Source organism: Embiotoca jacksoni, unplaced genomic scaffold (genome assembly GCF_022577435.1).
Source record: "Embiotoca jacksoni isolate LCO1_2020_lvr unplaced genomic scaffold, fEmbJac1.0.p SCAF_63, whole genome shotgun sequence".
Taxonomy (NCBI): domain Eukaryota; kingdom Metazoa; phylum Chordata; class Actinopteri; family Embiotocidae; genus Embiotoca; species Embiotoca jacksoni.
In genome coordinates, this window is record NW_027185418.1 from 1,315,533 (window position 1) to 1,338,889 (window position 23,357).

At 41.1% G+C, this 23,357-nt stretch overlaps 2 protein-coding genes across 8 annotated transcripts in view; both read right to left on the reverse strand.

Annotated features, from left to right (window-relative positions):
* On the reverse strand, positions 1-3,604 carry elp6 (elongator acetyltransferase complex subunit 6). The gene is made up of 7 exons (XM_069174936.1): positions 3,356-3,604; positions 3,177-3,255; positions 2,997-3,067; positions 2,390-2,514; positions 2,029-2,236; positions 1,752-1,916; positions 1-974 (listed from the first exon to the last, which is right to left on the reverse strand). The coding sequence occupies exons 1-7, from the start codon at positions 3,407-3,409 to the stop codon at positions 849-851; spliced, it is 828 nt and encodes a 275-aa protein (XP_069031037.1). The 5' UTR covers positions 3,410-3,604; the 3' UTR covers positions 1-848.
* Positions 3,605-15,742: 12,138 nt separating this feature from the next.
* The window catches only part of cspg5a (chondroitin sulfate proteoglycan 5a), a 53,266-nt gene continuing 45,651 nt past the window's right edge, over positions 15,743-23,357 (reverse strand). For 4 of the 7 annotated variants that reach the window (XM_069174958.1, XM_069174953.1, XM_069174956.1 and 1 more), the window contains exon 5: positions 15,743-16,845. In XM_069174958.1, the coding sequence (XP_069031059.1) occupies positions 16,678-16,845 (168 nt within the window). In that variant the 3' untranslated portion in view covers positions 15,743-16,677. Of the gene's footprint in view, positions 16,846-18,954; positions 19,058-23,203; positions 23,261-23,357 lie in introns of all 7 variants that reach the window. The other 3 variants (XM_069174955.1, XM_069174954.1, XM_069174959.1) reach the window with 2 other exon arrangements.

A 23,357-nucleotide genomic window follows, 5' to 3' on the forward strand; every position in this document is an offset into this window, starting at 1 on the left:
TTAGGTAGGTAGTTACTTTATTAATCCCCGAGGGGAATTTTTTTTTCGCTACAGCAGCATACAGGATGCAATAAGATAATAATCGAATAATAAAAAGCAATAAAATAGCAGTAAAAAAAATATAAAATGCACAGTATATACAGTACAGTATATATCTATATATATTATATACAAACAACCAAGAAACACAGACAACAGTGTTATTGTTGTGTGATGGATTTTGCCAGAGGTGAGTTATTGTACAGACTTATTGCGGTCGGCAGGAATGATCTCCTGTATCTGTCCTTGTGACGGCGGAGCTTTACTTTTATTCTGTAATTTGTATTGCTTGTGCCGTAGCATCCATGGTGCTGTAACTCTAAATGTATTTATTAATCCCTGTTTCACAAGTTGTAATTAAAAAGTTCGATGAAGACAAAAGTTCATTGTTTCTTGTTTCGAAGAATTAGAAAACATTTATAACACGTTAAAATGAAATGAAGTGAGACCAACACTCCTTTCAAACAGTTTACACACAATGAAAATGTTTTGTTTATTTATTTTATTTTTTTTATTAGATATGAATTGTATTACAGCTAGAGGAATTCTCTCACCCAAAAACACCAGCAGTCTCCCGGTCAGTGGAGTTTTCACGATTGGACAACGTGTTTAAATTACCAGCCGGTTCGCTTGTCCGTATGTTTGGCGATCCGGTAACCACGACAACAACAGATTCTTCCAAGCGGCAGCATCACACGTCCTCCATCCTCCTCCAGACGGGTCTTGGATCCAGACTGAGTTCATTTTATTCAACAAAATCACACGTAAAAATGGGACAGTTTTAAAAGCGTCCGTTGAAGAGGCGGAGCTTAGAGAACGGCGCTGGACGTCCCGCGGGCGAAGAAGGAGGCTCCTTTATCGTGGACCTTGTACTGAAAGAGTTTCTTCTGCGTCTGCTGTCCGTTGCCTTGTCTCCTCCTCCAACACACCTCCACCTGAAAACACAGTGAATAGTTTAAATATAAATAGTTTAGATTGTGTTGTAACGGTGGTTAAACATGTACGTCGCCGTTAAAGAGTCCAGATTGGGTCTTTACAATGCTGCATTTATTTATGTTTTGTGTATAGTTTGTACGCATGTGTGCATTTATTCATTGGGTTTTACTTTTTTCTAAAAAGCAATAAAAATAACAATAAAAATAGAGGTAGGAAAGGTATAAATATAAAACATGTAAAAATGCAAAGTATAAACAAATAAAATAGAATAAAATAAAATAAATTCATTAAAGACAGTGCAACGGTGTTATTGTCTTTATTTATGTTTGTGTATAGTTTGTGCGTGTGTATTTATTCATTGGTCAAATTCTTTTATTCTATTGTATATGTATTTGTAATTTTTTCTTATTGTGCGCACCTTTTTTTTCTTCCCCTAACTGTGTTTCTATGTTGCTGTGACGACACAAATGAATTGTGGGATTAATAATGTCTTAATTTATCTATTACACACACGAACACACACACGAACACACACACGAGAGGCTGTGGCTCAGTTGGTAGTGGGTTGCACACTAATCGGAAGGTTGTTGGTTCGATCTCCAGCTCCTCCTGTCCACATGCCTAAGTGTCCTTGAGCAAGACACTGAACCCTAAAATTGCTCCCGATGTTGTACCATCGGTGTGTTGTAAGTCGCTTTGGATAAAAGCGTCAACTAAATGAAATGAAATGCAATGTAATATATATATTCATATTCAAATCCAATCAGAAAACACACCTGCCCGTGTATGTCCCTGCAGTATCCGGTTGGGAGACCCCGAACCTGAAGAGTGAGGCTACACTGGTGGGTCAGGGCCTTCAGGAGCCGCTCTGGGCCTTCATCCTCTCCGTCATCCTCCTCTTCTCCTCCCCCGTCGCAGCGCACCAGCATCACCATGTTCCCCTGTAGTTGACAGACAGTCATGTTGTTTTTTTGTTTTGTTTTTTTTAGACCATCCCGCTCACGGTCAACATTTTATCGCAAAACGAAGACGTTTATTTATTTTCGGTCCGACCTGCAGCTGAGAGCAGACCGCGGCTCTGCAGTAGTGGCTGAAGTCCAGCACGTCTCCGGCGCCGACCCCGAGGCTCAGCAGCACGCTGAGGTCGTCCACCAGCAGCACGGGGGGTCCCCACTCCTCGGACCCGTCCTCCCCACCGACGGCGCCGCTCACGCCGGACCGGACGAACTCGAACAGACTCCGCAGGCCGACGGCAGGATCCCTGAGGGCGGAGGGGAGGCGGGCCACAAGGTCAAAAGACGGTTAAATAATAATAATTTGTTTATTAAATAGATATATTATTTATGGGTTTGTAACACAAGATAGAAATAAAAGTGAAACGACAACAAAAACAAGGGTGATTATACGATCGTACCTGAGGAAGTCCATGGCTTCACTTCCTGCGTCGGCTTCACGAGGGATCGAAATGGACAGCGACTCCTTCAGTCCCTCCAGGAATATCAGCTGACCTTTCTCCTTGGCTTGCGTTAAACTTACACCCTGAGAAACACACACATTTCACACAGACACACACACATATGTTAAAAAAAAAAAGACAAAAAAAAGAGAGAGACAGCCATGAATCAGTGAAAACATCAGTACTTGATTAACAGCAATGTAATACAGAGATGTTAATTTTTATTTTTTTATGCCAGCTGACAATCGTACTTGCCTTGTACTTAAACATGAACATATACTTAAATATGTATAATATATATATATATCTAATATATAAAACATGTATTAAAAATAAAACATATTTAATATATAAAACATGTACTTAAATATACTTAAACAGCCGTGGAAAATTGAAGTCATAAGTAACGGACAGGTTAATTGATAGGGAAAATGATCACCTAACTTCTGTGACCTTGTAATACAAAATTTAGAAGAATAAATGTTCTGTTTTAATGCAGATGGAGACTCATATTTTCTTGTGTTGATAAATGCAAAAATAAAAGCCCACAATAGTCGATACTCACCAGTCTCTGACTGACTGCGTTGTAGTGACTGAATGACTGAACCAAACCCAGAAAACACACTTTGCATCGCGCTGAAACCACAAAAACAAACAAAAACAAAGACATCAGCTGTTAAATAGGAATGCAAAAAAAAAAATAAAAAAAAAAATAAACATTTTTCTTTTATTTTGACATCCTCACCTCGTAGGTAGAAAGAGAGGAAGTGGTGAATGAGGAATGAGGCGTCACTCTGTCTGTCCGACAGCAGGATAAATTCTCCCTGTAGGTTCAAACATACGTGACATTATATTATAAAAAAAATATATATATATATATTAAGGACCACAAGTTTAAAAACAAACAACACGTGCAATCGTCACCTGCGTGAAGTTTTCCGGAGAGATGCTCAGGATGCTGTTGAGCTCTGTAAACATGGCTAACTCTCAACTAACACAAAGCGAAATGGTTTGCAAGGGAGCTAAATGAGCGTCGCGAAGCAGGAGTTAAATCTTAAAGTCTGCTTTACGCGCTTTTGGAGGTTGCAAAGTCAGATTTAGAGAGTCATCTTTCATCAAATAGCCGATTTGAAACGCCTTTCTCTCGCTGCTCAGCTGGTGAGGTAACAGTTAGCATGCTGGTAAAGATGGGGTAAAAAAGGCGAGCAGGAGCTCTCACTCTGAAGCGCATTTCCGGCGGCAGAAAAAGCCTTTTGATCACGGAGAGGCCGTTAAGATCATGCGGATATTACAAGACACGAATATCTTTTATTTTATTTTATTTATTTTTTTAGCTTTATGCGACATTAAATGCTCATTTTAAAGACTACATTATATGTTTCGATGGGGAATTTGTTTTTGAAAAACCAAAAACCTCGGGTGTATGACGAACAACGTGTTGACAGTCTTTCTAATAGACGATCTTTGCTCGCACATGGCAACTTCTTCGTCGTCTCTTTTCTTTGTTTTAGATTGCAGGCAGCGCCTCCTGCTGGTGGGCCTCATGAGCGTCAACAGAAGCGGTGAGCTGCGGTAGTTTTTTTCCTTTATTAGTAATAGCAGAAGCAGATATGGAAGTTGAGATGATAGAAGCGATTATGAGCCACAATTAAATGTCAAGGAAGTAAATGATTCTCATCATGATGGAGACAAATTCATCCTCAGAGATACTAAATCTGCACTCTTCTTTACAATAATAAATACATTTTATCATCTAAATATGACCAATATAGCTGACCTGTCATATATATTCTGCAATAATAAAGTTGTGTTTTATCCTTAGTGTACTGCTGAAAAATTTTAATTCAATATTTTCCTGTTATTGTTCTAATCACCTATATTGTGACTTGCATCTTTTGGATTATGTGATTGTCATTCACACTCCCATATCCCTTTTATTTATATTGAGTTTTAATTAATAATGTATTTTAGGTTGACGGTATTAAGTGGGAAATCTTACTTTATGTCAAGAAAATGCCCCTCATTTTTTTGTCTTCTTTGTCACAGAACTGCTTCCTACTCTACATGTGGTACATTTAAAGTTTAGGTTAAGTCTTGAAAATATTTTAAAGCTGCAAGGAAATACTTACCAGAAGATGTTGAACCCTTAATCTCTGGGGTATAGCAACTGTGCACTCCTTGAACAGACTCTGAAACACATTTTTGTTGCTGTACTACAAAAACAAAAACAAAATCTTACTGTTTTAATTCACCATGTTGCCATTATAAATATTTTAATCCTCCACATGAAGAGAATGTTTTTTGTGTTGAAAAACAAAAGTCAGTCGTTTAAAGTGATTATAAATGTGATTAAATCTAGTCTGGATCACAAAAGTCATCCATCTTATACTCACAGGTTATGCAAAACAGCTGAATAAAAAAAAAAAAGACAAGTAAAATGGGAGATAGAGAAATCAGCCACTGAACTTTTTTCTTTGTCCAATCAGCAGATGGCAGTGTGTAGCTCTCAAACAGCTCGATATAAAAGAGATCAAGACTGTGCATGCAATGATTCTGCAGGTTTTATATGACACCACACATATTCCCATATAAAACAGACTTTTCTTGAGCTGGTCAGTTGTTCATTTTAGTCTTTTATTTGTTCTATAAAATGCTGTAATTCAAAATGACACATTAAAAGATGCATCTATTTTTTTTTTTTTTTAAACACTTATGTCAGCAAGCATTTTATACATCCAGTACAGATGGGGGCGACATTATCATGTATTTAAAGTCATGTTTTCCACCTGATAAATATACAAGCTCTGTTTGTTTTCCATTGATTCTTGAAAAAAAAGAAGAAGAAGGTTTTCCTGTCTTGCTGCTTGGTGCTGAGCAGGAAGTGAACAGTCACTTCATCTGAGCTTTGATACCTGAGAACATCTGTTTGCTGATGTGGCTGGGAAAAAAAAAATGCAATTCAAGCAGTGACACAAAAACCAAACCAGTAACGTTGCAGGCGGAATGACCAAAACAATGAGCCGAAAGAAGCTAAAAAAAGCTCTGCGAAAGCTGAACAGTAAAAATTAACGAGCAACATCTTCCACATAATCTATTTTAACCTTTGTTTACATAAAACTGTTGATTAGTGCAGCTCTAAAAATGAAAATTATGAAGTTAATGCATTTTTATCGTAGTCAGAAGTTGAAGCAACTTTTTTTCCCCAGTGGATTTGTTTTAATGGACATTTCCCTCAATTCTCTCTGTATACTGGCACATAATCATATTTACATTTTCAGCTCTATGTAAATAAGAGTAATCCTGACAGAAATTTTAGTTTATTAAATTCTTAGAAATGAAAACTTTTTAGTTGAATAACGATTCGTCGCATCTGAAACTTTCAGTCTGTGTGAAAACAAAATGAACGAGTCTGTCAGCGGGGATCGATACGGGGATTACGTAATTAATCAACTATGTACACAGTCATCAGTATTATTTTACACTGCCGAGTGGGACGCGAGCGAATTGACTGAACGGCGATCAGAGACGATGTGTAATGTCAGACGAGCGATATGGAACAATCCGATGAGCGTTTCATCGACTCGTCGTTTGGCAAACCGCCCCGATTTGTTCTGCCATAATAATTGTTGGCACGGCTACACGGATGTCAAAAAATAAAACGTCCGTTCTTTCGGCTTCGTCTGAAGGTGAAGCCTCTCCTGAAAACCAAAAGGTCGTCGGTTTGAGTCCCGCAGTCTCCGAAGTGTCCCCGAAAAAAACACAATAACGAGCAGAGTAAAGAGAAAAACTGTTCCAAGTATAAATACAAAAACTTTTTGTATTTATTTTGCCGATTTACACAATTGATCTTTGTAGATTTTACATTAATGCCTTGTTTCTTTTTTAAATATTTTTTTGTACTTATTTCTTTTGTTTTTACGTGACGACTTTTAATCGGCGATTTTAGATGAATGTTGTAATAAACTGTATTTATTGGTCGATAATTCTTTAAATTAGTTCATATCCAGTAAATAATTTTTTTTTTTAAAAGTCCTTGGTTCAGACTTTTCTCGTGCCGGAAAAGACCTGCAAACAAAATGTAAACCACAGCGTCCACTTCGTCCGACACTCGTCATCGAAGTCCCCGTTTCAACCTGACGTACGTCAAACTATCGAGGCAAAAAAAAAAAAAAAAAAGCTTGACGTTTTTTTTGTAAATTGAGCTTCTCATAAACTCCCGACAAAATGCAAAACAGACGAAGATGTAAGAAAAAAAAAAAAAAAGCGCTCCGTCAGGGGGTGTGAGGTCAGAGCATCCACGGCGGCGGCAGCTGAAGCATGCTGACGGTGGAGGTCGGCAGCGAGCGGGTGCTGACGGGGCCGCGGAAGGAGCAGGCGGGAGGAGACGGCGGGTACACGTCGTCCTCCCACCTGAGGACACGCCCCCTGGACCTGACGGGGCCGTTGGCCGTCCCCGCCCTCGGGCCGTCGGCGAACCGGATTTTTTTGGTTTTGGGCATCTTGTAGAGGAAGAGGTCGTACTGGGCGAAAGCTCCTCCACCGGGGGAGGAGGAGGAGGAGGACGTCAGCTTCTTGGAGAGGTGGAGCTCCAGGTTGATGGTGACCTTGGCGGTGCAGGAAGAGACCGGTTATCACCAAAAATAAATATATCACGAGCAGAGTAAAAGAAAAACCGCGTAGAGACGCATCACAGAAAGTTCTGAGAAAATGCACTGCTCGATATGCACAAACAGAAAACCAAAACGTTGACCTTTGACCTTCTGAACGTAAGATGTCATCACTTCATTTCGTCCTATTAGACATTGGTAGAGAATTTTTTTTGTCCTAATTAGCGAATTCATTCGTGTGATATCTCAAGAACGCCTCGTGAGAATTCCTTCAAATCGGGGACAAACGAATGCATTATATTTTTAGCGGCGCAAAGGTCAAAGGTCAATGTCACTGTGACCTCAATTCTACACGTTCGCGTGAAACACGATATCTCAGGAACGCCTGGATGGAATTAAAAAAAAAAAATCAATAAATGTGACACGATCGTTCACTTGGCCCCACGGTTAAAAAAAATGTGGTAGTCAAAGGTCAAAGTTCAAGGTAGCCACGACTTCATGTCCCCCTCTTATCTGTCTTTCGTGTTCTCGTGAATGCAACAAAAAAAAAACTCGAGAACACTTTGAGGGAATTTCTTTAAATTTGTCAAAAATATTCACTCGATACCAACGATGAACTGGTAAGAATTTGGTGGTCGAAAGGTCAGAGGTCAACGTCGCGGTACCATCACATCGGCCCGTGCTCGCGAAACGTGATATTTCCGGAGCGTCCGAAGGGAGTCTCCTCAAATTTTCGCGCCAATTCAAATTTTTGGGACTAAAAAGGTGCTCGGATGAAATATTCCTGCATCCGAAGACGGATCCCGAACAAATACTACAACTCTGACCTCACAACAACAACAACAACAAAGGCTGAGACTTCAACTCGTACCGGGGGTCTCATCATCATCATCATCATCATCATCATCATCATCAGACTGCAGCCTCCACTGAAGCGAACAGTTTCAGTTTCATCACTCTCATCCTGGTGAAGCCATCACGCGGCCTGCTGCCAAACCAGTCAGTCACCGCAGATGTAGTGCAGGAGGACGGGAAGTTGAAGGTGGGAGGGGTGGGGGTGGGGGGGTGGGGGAAGAGATGGGGTGAGGAGTGAGGAGTGAGGAGTGAGGAGTGAGGGGTGAGTTACTCTGGTAATGTATCGTCAGATTTCCATTAGAAAAGAAGCCAGAGGGTCCCGTTCTAATCAGCAACATTCCTCAGAGTCTCATTAGTAAACTAGAGGGTGCCAGAAGGATTCATTTAGACTTTATGGAGATCTCTCCCACACACCCCCCTCTCCTCCCCCGCCGCAGCCCCCCCTCCCTTTTTTCTTTCCTTTTGGTTTCATTCCCTGCTTTTCAGGGCGGCTTTTGTGAAGGCACACTGTGTGCCGTGTGTGTGCATGCATGTAAATCTAAATTAAGAGCACTCCAGCAGTTTCCCGGTCGCTTTAACATTCGAGTGTGTGTGTGTGTGTGTGTGTGTGTGTATGTGTGTGTGTGTGTGTGTGTGTGTGTGTGTGTGTGTTTTATATTCGCATGTAGCTCAAACGTTGTACTTTGTGTGTTGATTTTTTTTTTGCATTTCCATGTGTGTTTTTTTTGGGGGGGGGCACAGATACATGCATGACTTTGTGCGTGTGCGTGTGCGTGTGTTGTACATGTGTGCAGGCCTCCTTCATGTCCTACTACTCCTGCACCAGCCAATCACGGCAGCCGCTCCGACATCCGAACACCATCGTTCCACCGCATCGTCAGCCAATCACAGGCGGCTGATGAATCCCGAGTCCCGGCAGGTTTGACTCGGGATTCATCAGAGAGAGAAAAAAAAAGAAAAAAAAAAGAAGAAGAAGGATCTTCACACGCCTTCGCCATGTTCTCCATTTTTCAATTCTGTTCCTGCTCCTTCTCTTATACCCTCGGTTCTCTCGCACTGGTTTTCCTTCTTAAAGTCCAGCTGGAAAAGGAGAATTTTTCATCACCAGTAAAATAAAATAAAAATGAAAGTACTGCGAAGGATCATTTCTCGTGATTTACTAATTCTACTCTTTTTTTTTTTTGGAGTATGTAAATATCCTCTCGTTACATATCAGAGAACGTTATTGTATTTTTTTTTATTTATTTATTGCGTGTGACATTTCCCGACTTCATACTTTGCAGTTTAAGGTTTTGCAAGCAAAAATCTAGTAAACACAAATTACAATGCGATTAATGTTATGGATTAAACCAATGGATCCTAACCTCAAGTGCCCTCCCAATAATCACAAAATAAATCTGAGGGCTCGTGAAGATGTTGACTTGAAAAATACATAATATTTTGGGCTGTTAAATTTTGAATGGGTTTACCTCCGCTGGCCTCTAAAGCTTATTGAAAATAAACAAATGGAGGAAAAAAAAAAGAAGAAAAAGAGAGTAACATTATATTTAAGTACATTTTGCTGATAAAGCTTCTACACTTTCACTTAAATCTGCAGTAACTGATGAGTGCAGTGAGACTGAATCAAAACAATAAAAGTTTGGGTTCGTTAAACCAAAACGATGAGCTGAAAGGCTCCAGAGGTCGAGTCTGTGGATTTGTCACAGTAGAAAAAACAAACGTCGCAAATATAAAATAATATAATATATATATATATATATAAATTATACTCCGATTTTATTCATCCTGACATTCCTACACACGTCATCACCATCTTGATTATTGATGACCGTCTCCTTAAAATCAGACTGGGGTCACGATGGGAACAGAGCCGTGTGTGTGTGTGTGTGTGTGTGTGTGTGTGTGTGTGTGTGTGTGTGTGTGTGTGTGTGTGTGTGTGTGTGTGTGTGTGCGCGCGCAAGTGCCATGAGACGACTGTAAGTGACAGCTGGACGGCTGTGTGGGAGAAGGATTAGGGTTGTGTGAAGAGATCGCAGGGCGCAACGTCGACCCTAAAGTGGAGTCGAGAGCTGTTTTAATGCTCCGATGTTCTACACTTGTTTACTAGATGACAGTAAAGCTGTACGAGAGTCGCTTAATCTGCCTCGCCCATCCGTGTGTGTGTGCGTGTGTGTGTGCGTGCGTGTGTGTGTGTGTGTGTGTGTGCGTGCGCGAGAGCGTGTGCGTGATGGCAGAGGAAGCCGGAGGTCACCGAGTTTGGATCTCGTCTGCTCGAGCTGCAGCCTAGGAATGGGTTTCCATGGCGACGACGCCCTCCGTCTGAAGATGCAGAAAAAAAAAAAAATCTCTGGCAGCAAGCAGATGAGTGAGAGTGAAAAATAAATAAATAAATAAATAAATAAATAAAAAAGGGAAGAGGGATGCAGTGAAAGTGCTCAAAAGGTTAGCGGACATAGAAAATAACACACAGGCTTACATGTGGTTGATAAATCCTTTCACCGCCGTAATAAATACGGATCAGCGCGTCTCTGTCCTCGCTCGGAGGGATCAGGTGTTCAGACGTTGGCGTCCATGATGTTTGTTAAAAATCGGTCCCTTTAAAATAACCTTCTAAAGCTCCTATTATCACACTGGAAAGGACGCTTTGTGAGATATTTGGCAGCTCTGACCCATGACCCTAATCCTCTGATTCCTAGAAAGCTTTGGAGAGTCAATACTACTGCTACAAACATAATTTCTATAACATGTCATTTTATGATGGGAAAAATGTTGATTCTGTACTGAAATTGATTTTCTTTTAATTCTACGGTGCATGCCAATTTATTTGTCATTTCTGTCACTTTTTAAAATTTTTTTTTAAATATATTGGCCAGTATCAGCGCTAAAATGTGTTTTTATAGTTAGTCTGAATTAAGAGAAGCTTTAATTGTTTTCCACGTCTTGTAGCTCCTTTTAGAGGAAAAACTTGTGACGTTTCAGGGATGTGTCATTTTGTTTGAGATGAACACATGAAAACTTGGGTGTAAAACTTACAATCCAACAAAACATTTCTGGGTCATTTATAAATCAACGTCGACAAGTGAAATAGGTTTTCTATCCACTTGAGCATTTTTCACATCATATTCTAAAAGTTACATGTTCACTGAAACATTAAAAACAACCACAAAACCAAAAATGTAAAGCGTTTTTTTGTTTTTTTTTGTTTGCGTATTGCAAAATGGTGTAGAACAGCCAGTAATCGGTGATAGCGCTGACAGACCTAAATAACTTTGGCCGGGTAAAACAGGAGCGTAAAGCTGCGTTAATTTTAGCTCGCACCTCGGGTTTATCCGCGTCTTCGTTGGGCTACGCTCATGTCTTCCTGTTTCCATTGGAAATATTACGAACCAAATCCGGTGGGCGGGAAGAAATAACTCGGGCCGAGTGCCGTTTGAAAGACACCGCAGAATCGGCCCAAGTAAAACCGGCAAGTGTCCCGATTGAGCAGGAGGAAGGACAACGAAAAGGACTTTACTTACAAATTATGGCGTGAAAGTCCAGTTCAAAAAAGAACGAGTCCAAAAGTCAAGGATACAGGAAGAGGTAACGGCATGACATGTAAAAGGGACTCCAGCTGGGACTGGTTGAGTGAACTGGGAGCAGGTGAGGTGGCTGTGCCAAGTGGTTGGACGAGACAGAGAGGGGGACATCTGGTAGGAGACACCAGGGTACACGGACCAAACCGAAACTCAAAACAAGCACACCAACCGAAAAAAAAACTAAACATTTCTCCAAGTTCTCCATCTCGACAAATTCAAGTCACGCACTCATCGTCGGGTTAGTCGTTCCAAATGCGGATAAATCTGCCAATTCTCAGCCCAAACTGGAAGAAATCCACCCGACCAAAGCCACAGCCAAATCTGGGCAAAACACTACTGGGTAAAAAAAAACATGAGGCCAGAAAAAAAAAACGTCCGAGAGCGCCGACGCTTAGCGTAAATCGGCCCGATTCGACTGGCCGCCTCGGGAACCGGAAGTGGAGTGAAACACAGCTACGTGTTGAAAAAAGCATGACATTTATATACGGTGGTACATTTTGGGTAATTTTGCCCCCCAATAAAACAGACCATTGAAGGAATGAGACGATGTCCCCCTCAAAGGTTTGCTTGACAGCCGATTCCCTGAAATGAAGAACGAGTAGACAACATGATAATATGTTGAAACACGCGCATTGGTTTTCAGGCAGTCGCCGTGTTACTCTCACAGGGATGAAGACACCCCCCGCCCCCGCCCCCACCCACCGCCCCCGTCCATCCTGCTTCAGTTTCGTCTCTGTTGGTAACGTAATGCCCACTTGTTGCCATGGCGTCCACTGGTACTTCTGGCTTCGCTCGTTCACAATTCAGAGGGACCCCTCCTCTTGGTGTCAGTATGTGTGTGTGTTTGAGTATGTGCAGTCATGTGCTCACTGCATGTGCCAGCTCCCACGAGTGTGTGTCTGTGTGTGTGTGTGTGTGTGTGTGTGTGTGTGTGTGTGTGTGTGTGTGTGTGTGTGTGTGTGATGGACTGACAGGAATAAAGAGGGTGATAATCACTGTTGCTGCTGTTTTTGTAGCGCGCCTACCGCTGTTTCCTATTCTGTGTATTTAAAAAAAAAAAAAGAAGTATTTTTCTTTTTACCTTCTGGGGGCTGAAATGATTTCTGTCTATTTATCTGAAGAAAGAGAAGGGCACCTCCCCCCCCCTCCACCCCGCCCTCCACTCATCGGCAACCCCCTCCACCCTTGGGAAGGATCTCCTCCCACAATGCCGCTGTTTAACCCGTCGCTTTTTCACGGAGATCCAAAAGGAGCGACCTGACAAAAGGCTCGCGGGCGCTCGCGGCCTCATCCGAGACCCATTCGGGGCTGTCGGTCGGCAACCATGTGAACGTGTGTTATGGTTGTTGTTGTTGTTGTCGTACTTATATCCTTGTGGGAACCAATTTTAAGTTTTAATGCTTTTTTTTGGAGTGAGAGCCCATTGCGACACAAAAGGACCCCCACCCCCCACGAGATTTTGGACCTGAGTCACAAAAATGAGTACTTGAAAGGTGACATACGAGGACAGACTCGACTGCGTTTAGGCCGGACCTGCAAGAGATTTTGACTCACGAATGACTTGAATCTTCTTGAAAGCAAAAACATTCAGAAAAACTAAGAAAGTCTTTAACGAGGCTTCATTTGAGACTTCAGAAACTTACCTTGAATGACTTTATTGGAACTGGTCTTGGAGGACTTGAGACTGGATTTGAACTTGTCTCAAATGACCTGCAGTTTCACTTGGACTAGTCTCAACCTACTTGAAACCTTAACCGAACTTGTCTCAGATCCTTTAAGGCTTCACTTGAACTTCTCTCCAATGGCTTTTACTTTTCTCTTGGACTTTTGAGTCAACTTCAGACTTGCCTCGAAACTTTAATGTATTGAGAATTGACTCGAAACACATCTCATATGAATCATCAGGAAAGACTTGAGACTTGACTTGGACTTGTCGTCAACAACTTCAGTTGAATTTGTTTCAAAAGACGAGCGTCGTCTTGAGTGACCATTTGACTTGTTTTAAGATACTGGACTTTGCTTGAACTCGCTTGTTTTGGAAGACCTGGGATTGGACTCGGGACTTGTCTGGAAAGACTTGAAGACTGCTCTTGATATTCATCTTAAATGACTTAATACCTGGCTTGAAACTTCCATGAGATATTTGATCTCGTCTCAAAGACGAACCAAGCGTCCTCTTGAATGACTTTTAGACTCGCCTCAAGTTATTTGACTTTGATTGAACCTGCTTGCTTATGAAGACTTGTGACTTGACTTGAACTCAAAAACTTGATTTCAATCTGTCTCAGATGACTTTATACTTGACTTGAACTTATTTCGAATGACTTGAGAATTTGAGGTTTAACTTTCTCCAACAGTCTTGAGACTTGACTCAAACTTAACTCTGATGATTTCCCTTTCGACAGACTCGAGACTAGACTTGTGATTTACCAGAATTGGTGAAGTGCCAAGAAAATGTATCGCGCTATTGAGGGTTCTCGCAAGTGTGGAAGAGCTAATGCCTTTGCATGTGTCTAAGAGCATGGGAAGCCGACAGATGCTTTGGCCATGTGTGAATGTGAGTGTGAATATGGTGTGTGCGCGCTGTTGTGTCAGTTCAGCATCCTCAATAGAACAAAAAGTCCACCGGAGTAGAGCTGAGAAATGTGTGGGAGGTGTGTATGGCTGCATGAAAGCACGGATGAGTATAAGAAAACAATTCTGTCTCTGTAAGATTTTGTCAGCCAACAACTATTGTATTGACCTCATTTTGTACTGTAAAATGGTTTAAAGTGTTCATTTCTTACAGCTGAGCTACACGTATGCACGTGATGTGTTTTTCATCTCTTTCTGTTCATTTATTCGAAGTGTTGTTTATTTGCAGGTGTAAGCATGTTTGCCTGCTTGCGTGTGCGTCCAGCTGGAAAAAGAGAAGCGTCTCTGGAGGAAGGAAACATGCAGAAGCAGCAGACTGGTTCCTGGTGTTTGCTGTCACGATTTATGTGCTGCGAAGACAATTTCTCAAACAGTTTGACCGACTGTCAACTTCGGAGATGGAAAAGCTCGCAGTCACATCATCGACTTTATTTTCCGTCCATCTATCTTTGTGATATGAGACCAAATTTTTTTGACCTTCTGTAAAGGTCTAAACCTTAAAAATTCCTACATTTCCAGAATACAAGAAAAACAACATTTGTTTAAACTTGGCTGTCATGTTGTTTTTTTCAGGAGTTATATAATTTTCTCACCCAGCAGTTAAGCTCCTGGGGGGTTCTTCTTTCCTCCCACTATGAGAGCAATGTTTTTCTATACTAAAATCATATTTACACCCCACTTCGATATGATATTTTGATTATGAATATACAAGCAAAAAAGTGAAATAACACATCTTCAAAGTAGATTTTACTGTAAGGACCCCCCTTCACGACAGGCTTCAGGATTCACCTGTACCATAAGATTTGATATGTGGCTTTAGTGGTGCAATTTCCGAAATAAAGTTTTAATTAAATTAGTGCAGTAGGCACACGGTAATCCTGGAGTCACTAAACAACTTTTAGTAATCCTGTTTCATTTAGTTAAGGCATAACATTTTTTTTTTTTTTAAATTAAAACTTGACTTTAAACACATAACACACTTTAAAACTTTCTTTCTGGTTGTCTAGTTTGCAAAGTTTTTTTCATTTTATGTTCCAAGTTTGGTTTAATAATCATGTTTTAATATACAGGAATCCATAATAATCATTTTGATAATTAAAAGGTCCACTCATTTGTAGCTTTAAGCCACATTTATTGACCTTCAGCAGGTTTGAGTTGCCTCAGTTGCCACGGAAACAAGTTTAGTTGTTATTTGGCATTACATTCGTGAGATACAGTCTAAACCGTCTCCATGACGACTGAGCCACCTCCATCTGCCAAGATGTGTGCAAGCTCCATGAAATACCAAATAAGGGGAGCTTTGTGATGCGAACTCTTTATGAGATATTCATCACCTCGTATGTGTGATATGGTACAATTAACATGTGAACTGATAATCCGAAGTAAGTAAAGATGAAAAAAATGAAGCTTTTAATAATCATATGATGATGATATGAAAGCGACTACTAACGGTCGATGTGGAAATAAAGTGATCAAAACATACCTGAGCCTGGCTGTTTTATGTAAGCAAAGAAGCACACGTATGAGAAGGATCGAAGAAGCTGCGTTCAAAGCCATGCAGAGAGCGTTGGAAATCAGGGGACAGAAAATGGTGGGTGGGGAGGCGACACTCAGGAAAACACAGGATCCAAAAACGGTCATGTTAAAAAGGTTTATTTGAACAACTGTCTGAATCTCGTTTGTTTATTCTCTGTTCGAAGTCCCAAAAAAGTACAAAAAAAAAAACAAGTACATCAAAGGATTAGAAATCACATCAATGAAAACCAAGACACATTGTGTTGCTTCTTTTAAATCAATCCAAGCAATTTTTTTTTTTCCCAATATTTATACATACTCACTGGATTAGTCAGACAAACATCAAAACCTCTCAGTAGCTTTTATCGTAACTTTTTTTTTAATTTTTTTTTTTACAATGACGTTTTACGTACGTTTTAAACTTCTGTATGATTTCTTTCTTTTTACAAAATACACCAATGCAGGCAGGGGGAAGATTTGTGTGTGTGTGTGTGTGTGTATACATATAAGGGTGGTTATGTCTTCATCTTTTCACAGTATGTGTGTGTATGCTTCTCATGTCTGTGTGTGTGTGTGTGTGTAGGTAAGAAAGATAAGGGGAGTGACAGCAACAAGGGGGAGGGGGCGGGGCCAGCGAAACAGGGGCGTGGCTGGATGTAAAGGGGAGGTGTTGCAAGGCGGCGGCAAGGGTGAGGCGGGAAGGGGGCGGGGTTACTTTCAGCTGGGGGCAGTGACGGCGGCGGCGGTGGTGGTTGGTGTACATCTTTTTTTTTTTTTCTTTTTTTTTGCAGCGACTCGATGCCGCTCAGTGGCAGTGTTGCCGTGTCGGAGTTGGTTGCAGACCGTGTTGGTTGGCTGGTACGTTGGCAAGGCTGGTTTTGTTGGTTGGTTGGTTGGTTGACCGGCATTTTGGACGCGCTCGGCAGCAGATGGTCAGAGACGAGGGGAGGCGTTTGTCGACTCCCCTTTCGCCGGCGCACCTTGTCGATATCGGTGTCGTGTTGTCAAGGTTGCTGGGATTGTTTTGCTCTGTTGTGTTGTTTTGTTTTGTTTTGTTTCACATCATGTTGTTCTGCAGTGAGTTTACCTCCGAGGAGTTCTCCTCGCCCAGGACCTTGTGGTTCTCGTGTTTGGGGGTCAGAGAGTTGTGGATGTTGAGGGAGTCGTCCTCCTTGGGCGGGGCCTTCACCGGGTCCTCCAGCTTGTTCTGGGAATTAGGATCATCCTGTCCGAGAGGAATGGGTGGAGGTGGAGGGGGTGGAGGGTGGGGTGGGGTATAAAATACAGTTAGAACCGCAGCATCGCGTCCGTGTTCAAGAGCATCTTTGACCCTGCCGATCGGTGGAAAACTTGGCTTTTCTACGCCCTCTGTAAACTACCAGAAGTGAATTTCCTTTTAGAAGCCAGTCATCTTTTTCTAAAACTCGATATCAAATTATAACCAAACCCTTCTATATTAAATGCTTCCTGCAACTTACAATTTTTGTCCAACGTTCGGAGTCAATTTGGGAAGTATTGCGTTCTTTGTTTGGAAACAGCTACGAGAAGCGTTGAGTGTTTAACAACAGCTCAACGCATTGACTAACATTAAGAGGGCAAACGGGAGCGGATCAAAACGAGGCTTCGAGTTTTTGTTCTGACTCAATCGATGCCATTTGGAAAAAAAACTTTACCATTGGACATAAACCGAGATTAACTTTGGATTCGTACACCTTAGAAGAATTTCAATCGGTCTTTAAATTCATGCACTGAAACAGGTTTTCATGTTCCGTCTTCATGCTTTAAAGGACCACACCGGTGTGTTTGTAAGTTTTAGCTGCTTAACTTCCGATCTTTACGTTTTTTCGTGAACGCCAGCTTTAAAATTTAGATCTGGTAGCCATTGACCTCCATTAACTTCTGTACAGTTTGAAAATCAATAAGCAGAATATTTTGGCTTCTTTCAGTCATCAGTGAGGACAATGTTTGAAATGCATTTCCTCCACTTTTGCTGCGATGGGTTATAAAACTACACGAGTTTAAAGAGCTGGTGAATAGAATTTTCAAATTGTGCAGAAATGAATGGAAATCTGCTAACGCTTCATTTAATCTACTCCACTATTACAACAAGTACCATACAAACATTAAATAAATGTATTATAACACACTGTAATAAGCAGATATAATGGAAATCTAAGTAGTAATGTACAGTATTGGTCAACAATGATAACTTCTTCCATGAGGAAATTTATTTTAACTGGATATGTCATTATTACGACTGGATTTTACTGTATCAGAAAGGGGTTCAAATTCTTGACGAGTACATTAGTACACACTTATATCTCCCTATAAGGAAGCATCTGTGTGCTGATGTACAGTATTTCAATCTGCAGTCTAAGTATTAAAACCTGCAAAAAACACATGTATAATCCTTTAAATAGCGCCAGAATTGGAGCAAAAAATACCAATAAAATGTTCAAGAAAATCAAAACAGCTAAAACCAGTTTTTAGTAGCAGCCGTGTCGGTGGTTCGAAGTCACCGCCGTTCAAACTGTCGTCATGCTCAGCTGGCATGATGTTGTATTTTTGGTCGAGGGAGACACTGAGGTGAGCTGCATGAGCGACAACCTCCCCCAAACCCTTCCTCCCCCTTCCCCCTCCTCCTCAGGCAAGCCAGGAAGCACATGCACATCCACATGCAAGACCCCTGACAACCCCGACAGTTAATGGCCGCTCATGCAGAAACACCTCCGTCTCCCTCCTCCTGCTTCGCCTCCGCTCGTTCCCAAAAAAAACAAAAAAAAAACAAAAAAAAAAATGAGTATGATTATCTGTGGGTACCACCGTCATACATACCCAAGCAGTCGCTGGGGTGGTGTGGGGGTGGGGGTGGGGGGGTGGGGTGAGGGAAGGGAAGGGGTAGGGTGAGGAGGGGAACAAAACATCGTGTTTTTAAAGGTTTCAGTTTAATCAATCTGAATTTAATTCAGGTCAGATGGGGGGGAAATAATTGATTGCGGAGTCCATTTTAAGTGCTGTTTTCCAGCCTCTTATGCCCATTAATTTTGCATGGCATCATCGACCCCGCTGCACCGAGGCATCCCGGGGCGTCAGTCTGCGCCTCTTTGTCAACCACACGGGCAAGTTAACAGCCACACACACACACACACACACACACACACACACACAGAGGCAGAGTATGGTGAGATGGACACATTCACTCGCACACACACACACACGCATCAAATTCCAGACCCGGAGGCCTGTGCCATTTGCAAACACTCCCTGATTGAATGTTTGCGCTCGGAACTCAATGGCACTTTTTAGGAATAGGAAGAGCAGTGAGAGCATTTACCCGCTGGCTTGTTGGCCTAGATAGTAACTTCAGGCAGGACGTGCGGATACGTCACTTCCATGGTTACGGGATAGGGGCCCTCAGTCCTCCCGTCAGCGTGAAACTGGAAAATGTTTTGTGTTTGTTGGATTTCATTGTTCGTCTGTGCATGGGTGGTGGTGAGGTTGGGGGCGGGAGGGGGTAGCGGGCAGCGGGTGGGAGTCACGGAGTCACGAGGACTTTTGAGTGGGTGTCGGTTTTTTGAGGTGGGGGTTCGAGGGGAGGGGCGGGGGGGGGCGGGTGGAGCGGGAACAGAGATAAAACAGGGTTTTGATGATGATGGTGGTGATGATGATGATGATGATGATGATGATGATGGAGGCACACGGACAGTTCCTGACGTTCTTTTTGTTATTTAGTGGGTTTTTTGATTTGGTTTTAAAAGGCGCCGGACGACGTATCGAAACATTAGGAAGTGATTGTCATGTTAATTCTTAAGACTCTGCTGAATTGCTTTTATGTGTGAATGGTGACCGTTGTGTCCACTGAATAAAGAGAAGCTCTTAGTATTCAAAGCCAAACTCCCATCAATCATGTCCATAAATCTCAAAGCTTCCATGTGTTAATTTTTCTTTGATTGAAATCATCTTTCAAAGAATTGTGAGCGCGGACGTTTTTGTTTGTTTGTTTGTTGCTTTCTATTTGCAGCCACGTGGTGGAATCACGGCACTATGGATAGAAATATCGGTTTCACTTCTTGGTTATGAGCTTAATATCTCCACAAATGTTTGGATAAAATGCCATTAAATTATAGCTACAGATAATTCCTGTCCCCTTCAGGATGAATTTGAATGACACGTTAAAAAAAAAACCATTCAAGTTTCAATCATATTTCACCAAAACTAAACGAATGAATGCCGTCCACATTGTTGCATTAGCAAATGTTAACATGCTGACATGCTAAAAAGATTTTACCTTCAAAACGTGAGCATGTTAGTGTAACCTCTGTTAGCATGCAGGCTCATAGATAAACCATTTTGAGGAGTTGCCAACCGTCAGAAAGGGTCAAATAATAAACATGCAGGGGGAAGTTAAGTAAAAAGAGAATATATTTCTAGGGATAAGACAATCTGTTTGTTTTTAGGAAGTGATGGGGTTTATGGGAAATGTGGTCGGAAATGTGTGGCCACATTATTTTTAGTATTATTTAGTGGTGCATCAGTCTATCTGGATCAGTATTTTCCTTCAGCTGCATCTCTGCAGCAGATTTATTTCTGAGTGTAAATACACCTGTGTGCGTTAGGATTACGGTGCCTTTTTACACTTGGGCTCACTTCATATTAAAATATTTGTGTTGGTGTGTTTGTTTGTCTGTGTATATTTGCCATACATACTTGTTTGCATTTACTGACAGATGTTTGCTTCTTAATATATGTGTGTCAATATTCTGGCTTTTGTGTGGAGTCCAGAGGATCGAAGGAGAGGACGAGGGACCCTGCAGAGCTGTCTCGGGGTTTGTTTGTTTTTTTAAAAAAAGGGACTTGCGGCTGTGTTGCTTGAGTTTTATGTATTTTAAACGGACATTCGAGGAAGCACATCGCAAACAAGCTTAGGAAGGATATAAATTCTGAGCTATGTGGCTTTGGCTCATGTAATACATGTATAAATTAACATTAAATAAAAGAAAAGGGAGCAGTATGTCTGTTAACGCACCTGTAACCACACTTATACATCACTGCAGGAAGGAGTACGATTTTTGGTCGAGTGTTCAAATACTCCTCAGCTGATGCCCTGACTTCAGAAATCAGGTCGAAGTTGTTGTAAAAATTCAAATTGCGTCTCACATTTTCAAACAAAATTGTGCATTTTCCTCCTCCGGAAAGTCTTCTGGTGCATAAATAAAAATCTATTTTAGATTATGACAGCAGTATGTTTGCTTGGGAAAAAAAAAACTAGGACAGGTAAATATGAGCTACAGTAGCAACAGTGCTTGCTCATGTTATCTGCGGAAAAGTCACATTCAAAAAGTCCAAAAAGTTTTTAAGATCATCGGTTCAATGTTGAAAAATCACAGAATCTTGTGCGTAAAAGTATTTTAATTTCAAAGCGATTTCTCCTTTTGTAAAATGCACGATTGCGTTTTGGATTTCAGGTCGACTCATGTTATGATAAGTCCGTCTGAGAGCCAATTCCGTCGATGGAAATTAAATCCTCTTAGAAAATTACGGCCTGCTCTGCCCGGTCAATTCATTTTCTCTGTTGAATTTATTTAGTATTGACAGAAAAAAAAAAACAATTCCATTTCGCCGTTTGACTGCAGGAGGAAAAACCGCACGGCTGGAACTCGACTGAATTACCGGGAGGGGAAGATTGAGGACAAGTGGGTTCAATCTACCGCCGTGAACGAAACACAAAGCGCTGAATTACCGCAGAGGAACATAAGTGCTTTCTGTGTTATTGTGCACAAATGTCTGGCTTTTGTGTGTTGAATGACTATTTGTTAGCATGTGCTTATGTGTGCTTCAATTTCTCCGTAAATTCGTCCTTTTGTGAAGCCGTTTTCTTGTATTTAAGACGTGTGTGTTCGTGCGTGTGCCTCGGCCGTCTGGACATGTGACAAGGACTTCACAAGGTCAACAGCTTCATGCCGCAGGACCGATGCAGGTTTTATGTCGGTTTATGATTGGGGTTTTGGATTTACTCTGCAGCCTCTGGAGGATTTTTTTTTTTTTTTTGTGGTGTGTTGAAGTGAAAACACAGTTTTCATCATTTTATCTACGCAGGTTCTTACATGTACCGTAACTGTTTGTTTTCGGTGTTGCAAAGACATCAAGTTTTGAATTTAAGTGGGTACAAATTGGCGTAAACTGAGCTTTAATAACAGCAGTTCATGTGATGTAATGTGGGACTTCTGGTTTTAATTAAGCAGCAATGTGCTTTGAATATATATCTAACTTTGTTCCAAATATTACAGAATTCCCTCTGTTTCATAGGATGATAAACTGACTCTAAAACCCCAGGTAAACCAACAGGTATTTACATTAAGTTTAACATTAAAAGCATCATCTGTGATTCAGATATAAACAGAAAGAGTCATCTCGTCACCAAAGCTTCCAACGCAGGACTGAATGCTTTTCATAGACTAAAAACAACAACTAAATGCAAGTTATCAAATTGTTCTCGTGAACGCTTTGTTTATTACTAATGTTTGTATCGACAGCAGTAAATATGTCACTAATTTAAATGGCTTAATGTTTATTGTTGAGAATGAATTCATAGCTTATATTTAAAGGAGTGCACAAGCAATTTAGTATTTCACTTCCAGAAAGTTAGGAGACACAGATTCAACAAAGGAATTTAAGCAGCGAAGGCCAATAGATCCTGATTCTTGCTTCTGAGTATCTCGGTTATTTCCTTCCTTTGTAGGAAAAACTTTCCATTATGAAGTCCAAGTTTGTTTCACAGGCTTCATGTTTAAAAACTGAAAGCTTCTACGTAGTCGTTTCATTCGACCTGACAAAGCTTCTGCACATCCACAGAGGACATTATTCAGCTGTCATTCATCTACCCCTCATCTGTATTAATCAAATCTCGATATATAAAAAAGTTCCCTTATAAATTAGGAAGGCAAATAAACGTCAAACTTAAAAGCTTTCTCTTCTCTTCTCTTCTCTTTTTTTTTTTTTTTTGTTCCAGATGTTTCAGCTTCATGTGTTTTTTTTTTTTTATTAATGCTGCGTTCGGTGTAAAGATCCCAGATTTAACAAATTAAGTTGAACGACTAATACAATATATTGTGTTTTCTTAAATGGACTATACGTGTTGTTTTGTCTGCTTTGAAATCAACCTAAATCTGACACACAATCATATTAATTATTGTGTGTTTTCTCGGTGAATAAATAACCCAAAGTGTGTAAAGGCAGGAAAAAATAATCTGGTTATCGGTGTTTGTTTACATCCTCGGGAACGTTAAATGAAGCTCAACGTTTGCTGTACTTTTATAAGTAATTCTGTCAAAGTAAACACTAAATATTTGTTTAATATTCTTGATGTCGAGTTCAGTTTATTATACATATTTATGTTTTTGTTTATTTTTGTGTGTGTGTGTGTGGGGGGGGCGGGCGGGGGGGGGGGTTAAGGCTCAGACTGATTCGCTGAGAGTTGAAGAGGGTGATTGACAGGGCCACAGTAACAATGTAACAGCTGTTTGGGAAGGCGGGGAAGGGAGGGGGGGTTCGGGTACTATCTGACATTTTGAATTTGGTCTTACCTCGCAGTCGGACTCCTCTTTGGTCTTACACTCCCAGGTGTATCTGCTCATGGTTTTCTGAGGGGAGGGGGATGGGGGCAAAGGGTTATAACTCCTCGAAAAACCATACAAGGCATCCTCAGAGAACGACAGAGAGAGAGAGAGAGAGAGAGAG